A 4,860-nucleotide genomic window follows, 5' to 3' on the forward strand; every position below is an offset into this window, starting at 1 on the left:
AAAACCTCCACCTCCTGGGTTCAAGTGATTCTCCTGCCTCAGCCTCCCAAGTAGCTGGGCTTGTAGGCGTGCGCCACCACGACGGGCTAATTTTTGTATTTTTGGTAGATACGGGGTTTCACCATGTTGGCCAGGATGGTCTTTATCTCTTGATCTTGCGATTTGCCCACCTCAGCCTCCTAAAGTGCTGGGATTACACGTGTGAGCCACCACACCTGGCCAACCATGTTTTGTATATGGTGGCACTTACATGTATGGCTGTAATAGGAATCTGGTTATTCTACTCCAGGAAATTAATCTACTTACTGTTCTCCATGCACATCACTCCTACGCCTGAAAACTCTCTTCATCCTTCACCGAAGTACTCCCCACCTCTATCACGTTGGCCCAGGACTCACCTGCCCTTTCCTTTCTTCTCTCTTTCCCTTCCTTTCCTTGGAAATGTCCCAGATAAACGCCATTGACTTTTTTTTTGGTCTACATATTCACTATCCTAACCTATTACACATGGAGAATCCTATTCATTCTACTAGTGAAATTCTGCTTTAATAAATTCTACTGGCCAATGATAATTCTTTAGTGGTCCGGAAGTTTCATTTTTTTAAGGTTTTACTGTGATGGGATATTGCCTGTAAATGAAGTTGTGCATGTTGGCAGGCTGCTCTAAGAAAGTATTATTTCACTCAGGCAATGGCCAGTCTACCCTTGGCAGTGACTTACCTGTAATTCTTTTTCTTCCTGCCTCAGCATATTCCTGAGGATCTGGGTGGCATGTTTTTGAACTTCGGGATCCTAGAGATGGAAAATATGGTAGTATAAGAGTTAGGGATGAACTCAATAGCTTAACTCTCTTCTATCTGCTGATTCTTGGGCAAGGAAAGCTATCAGAGTAGAGCCTGAATCATAAGTATGTTTTATTCAGTGCCTTGCTGGAATGCAGTAAACACAGATCTTATTTTGAGTTTATTCCTGAACTTCTAAAAACCTTGGCTGTAATCACCTTTGGCATCAAGTTGCTCCCTAAAGTCTCCCAAGACTTGTGGGTTTAGTCTTCATTCCAACTGAAAAATCCTGTTCCCTATACCTGTCTGCATCTTGTCCTCTTTTAACTCTTCACACAGGTGCTCCTTCCTTGCTTCTAGAGCTCCCTTTCTACTTGTTTGTTTTTTCTTTGAGATGGGGTCTCCCTCTGTCACCCAGGCTAGAGTGCAGTGGCACAATCACGGCTCACTGCAACCTCTGCCTTCTGGCTCAAACAATCCTCCTACCTCAGCCTCCTGAGTACCTGGGACCACAGGTGCGTGCCACCATGCCTGGCTAATTTTTTGTATATTTGGTAGATACAGAGTTTTGCCATGTTGCCCAGGCTGGTCTCAAACTCCTGCGCTCAACTGATCCTCCCACCTCGGCCTCCCAAAGTGCTGGGATTACAGGCATGAGCCACTGCACTGGCCTCCACTTGTTTTTGTCCTTTTCTGATCCCTCCCTCTACTGAGGGGGCTCTGTATTTTGCACCTTGAAGCAGTCTTTTCTCTAGGAAGCCTTTCCCCTACACCTTGACTTTATACCATACCCTGGTTAACACTGGCTAGCAACGGTCTTGAACAGATGCATTCTGTCCCTGCCGGAAGTGTGCACTCTCTCTCCGATGAGGAGTACTATTGGAGAGCGCCCTCAGAGTCTTCCACACATTTAGGAAACATACAATGTTGCTGTGTGATAAAACCACATAGGCATTTCCACGGAAGGAGGACACTGAGGCAGGGAACAACTGTTACCGTGCAGCCCTCGTTTTTGTTGACTCTTTCAATCTCTTCCATATGTCTTTTGGCTTGCTGTGCTTACCACAGCCCCAATGGATTTAACCTGCTTTCCTCCCCAATGCGGAGCTCTTCAACAGGACATTAGGATGAGGAAAGAGAACCAGAAGGATCATTACCTGCAGAGGTCTGGGTCCTGTGATGCGTTGTGGAGGTGGAAGAGGTGGAGGAGGTGGCGGTGGGGGGATCGCTGGGGTGATTCGGGGAGCTCCTGCTGGGAATGGGTCCTGCTGAAGCCCAGGGATGCCCATGGATGAAGGTGAAGAGCCCAGGAGGGTAAGTGCAACATAGGCACCAGCTAGAGGGAGAGAGAGACTTGAGAGACAGTCCAGGTACGGTGGTGGGGGGATGCGGGGGACTGTTCTCCCTTGTCCTGTCATTAAGCTTATAATTCTGTAGATTAAGTTCTCCTCACTTTTAATGTCCCACCTGTTCTTTAATCCCTGCCTTCATGCCCTGCATGGACCCAAGTACCACTTCCTGCCCTTCCTTCATGCAGAGACCTCAACTAGAGCTCCACTCATAAATACCTGGGAACGCACCCCACGGGCCGCCTCAGCAGCCCCTTGTTTCCCCCTTTATCTCACTAAAGTAAGTAGCCAGTGTCACACTCGGAGCGTACTGCCCACATGGCACAGACCAGGCACTCAGACTCTAGCCCTCTGCCCTCCCCAAACTTCCCACATTCTTAAATTCTTTCTTCAACATTTGTTGCTTCTATTTGAATATTTGTATAGACTCAAATTGTTGAGCCTTCCTGGCTACAAACAGATTATTGTTGCTTTTCCCTGCCAAATAGAAAACAAATGAGTATGAATGTCCATGAATGGGGGAGGGAATTGAAAGGTATTTGAGGAAGACCTGGTCCCAGTAGGATGTGGTCTGAACAGGAGTGGCAAAGATGGGTGTGGGTAAACATAAGATGTCTCATGACAGCCTAGTAGTGTCTCCACTTGAAATAATAGGGAATTGTGGCCATTTAAATGGATCACTCCATGTAAGATTAAAGATGCAACTTCAGCTGCCTCACACATCTACTAAGGAAACCTCCTGGGATGGCAGGCCTGCCCTTTCCCCGCTCTTGGCCCATCTGCTCCCCTACTTTAGCTGTCCCCTCTCTCCAACTTACATTTGATCAGCTTTACCACTTCCAGGTGTGAGCTATTGGTCACCATGGTGCCGTTGACCTGTTGGAGGGACAAACAATTTTGAGTAATGGTGATGAACAGCTAGGGTATCCTTCCGTAAGTTCAAAACGCCACTTCTTCAGGAAGCCATTTTCCAATGCTCTTAGCCTACTCCGCTCACTTGTTTACTCAAGTCACACTATGAATTTGTTCTGTTCATAGCTGCTATTTGTTCTGTCTCTCCAGCTAGCCTATGAGGTTTCAGGGACAAGGCCTGTGTCTTCATTCCTTAATTTGTTCATTCATTCACTTATTTTTGGGACACACGTTTCCAACCATTTGTCTCACACACATGCGAATGTCCACTGCCCCAGCGTGCTTCCTCCTTACAGAGGACTAACAAGTCTCTGCACCTAGGATTTCCTTAATGCTTCCCCACTATGTTGCCCAGGCTGGTTTTGAACACCATTCTGTCGAAGAAAGGCCTGAATAACCAGGGCAGGTTATAGTAGTTCAGAATGGGCAAGGACCCCAGGTTGGCATTATATGGAAGAAAGAATATCAACCTGAGAATCAAAGTCTTGGGTCCTCCCACGAGTTACTACCCCTCCCTCTTAGTCTTATTTTGGTCAGTTATGAAATGAGAATAATAAAACTTGTTCTGAAAGCTTGGTTGCTTTAGAGTCGAGAAGGGCCTAAACACGAAGCACAGCTATCTTCCTCCTTGCTCTCTCTCTCATGCTGTACCCCTGTGCTCCCTCGCATGGACCACCCCTAACTCAGTGGCTGCCTGGCAGTTGGTATCAAGATGAAAGTGTGCAGGATGGGGCAAGGCCAGGAGTGCCCTGCACATCTGCCTCCACAGCTGGGAGCGGGAGTGCATGCTGGGGTCACTCACTTTGATGATCCGGTCGCCCTCCTTCACACCGGCCTTCATGGCTGCGCCTCCTGAAAGGAGAAGGCCTGGTCAGCAGAGCCCAACAACCTCTCCCAGAGGTCACTGAGGCGACACCAAGGTCCCTGTCAGATCACCTCTCCTCTGAAATTTCCTCCTATTTCTCTGTGTTAAGTACCTCAAATGCTGGCTGCACTTCCTATTCCACTTTAGAGACACAACTACTTTTAAACTAGAGTGAACTATATAAGGTCCCATCTCCTGCTCTTCCTTCCACCTAGATAAGATGCTAGACTTCTGATAGCCAGGCCAAGGCAGGAGGCAGGCAGGACCAGGCTCTGGGAAGAGCATGTGTGCTTCATTCTAATGTATCTGGATATGTTCCAAGGTCAAATACGAGTTATATTTTACTATCCAGGGGGAAAAATGAGTTTACTGTATGAAACATAATTGTTAAAATAATTATTAAGAGAAATATGGAGAAAAGGCTTAAAACAAGAGTTTCCTAAGTCCTGAGAGGTTTTGTAAAATATTCTGGGGGTTCACATCATTAAAGATGATAATAACTTTTCTTTTAAAAAAACCTTTCTAAAGCCATCTACAGCTTCTCCCTTCCTTTTTTTTTTTTTTTAATAGACAGAGTCTTGCCCTGTAGCCCAAGCTGGAGTGCAGAAGCATGATCTCAGCTCACTGCAGACTTGGTCTTCTCAAGCGATCCTCCCAACTCAACCTTTCAAGTAGCTATGGGACTACAGGTGTGTGCCACCATGCCTGGTTAATTAATTAAAAAAAATTTTTTTTTGTAGAGATGAGTTCTCACTATGTTGCCCAGGCTGGTCTTGAACTCCTGTGCTCAAGTGATCCTCCTGCCTTGGCTTCCCAAAATGCTGGAATTGTAGGCATGAGCCTCCATACTCAGCCCAGCTTCTCCCTTTAAAATAAACCAAATTAAGGGCTTCTGATGGTGACTGACTGAGGTGCTCAAAAGATCATGCTCTTCACTTTTTCGACTTGTCAT

At 46.5% G+C, this 4,860-nt stretch overlaps 1 protein-coding gene across 1 annotated transcript in view; it reads right to left on the bottom strand.

Annotated features, from left to right (window-relative positions):
- ARHGEF11 (Rho guanine nucleotide exchange factor 11) overlaps nt 1–4,860 on the bottom strand; it is a 59,678-nt gene that overhangs the window by 42,449 nt on the left and 12,369 nt on the right. The window contains exons 2-5 of the mRNA XM_037731892.1: nt 3,846–3,895; nt 2,950–3,007; nt 1,940–2,118; nt 721–792 (exon numbers count right to left, since the gene is read on the bottom strand). Coding sequence (XP_037587820.1) covers nt 721–792; nt 1,940–2,118; nt 2,950–3,007; nt 3,846–3,884 — 348 coding nt within the window. The 5' untranslated portion in view covers nt 3,885–3,895. The remainder of the gene's footprint in view (nt 1–720; nt 793–1,939; nt 2,119–2,949; nt 3,008–3,845; nt 3,896–4,860) is intronic.

This window comes from Cebus imitator, unplaced genomic scaffold, assembly GCF_001604975.1.
Source record: "Cebus imitator isolate Cc_AM_T3 unplaced genomic scaffold, Cebus_imitator-1.0 Scaffold427, whole genome shotgun sequence".
In the NCBI taxonomy this organism is placed as follows: domain Eukaryota; kingdom Metazoa; phylum Chordata; class Mammalia; order Primates; family Cebidae; genus Cebus; species Cebus imitator.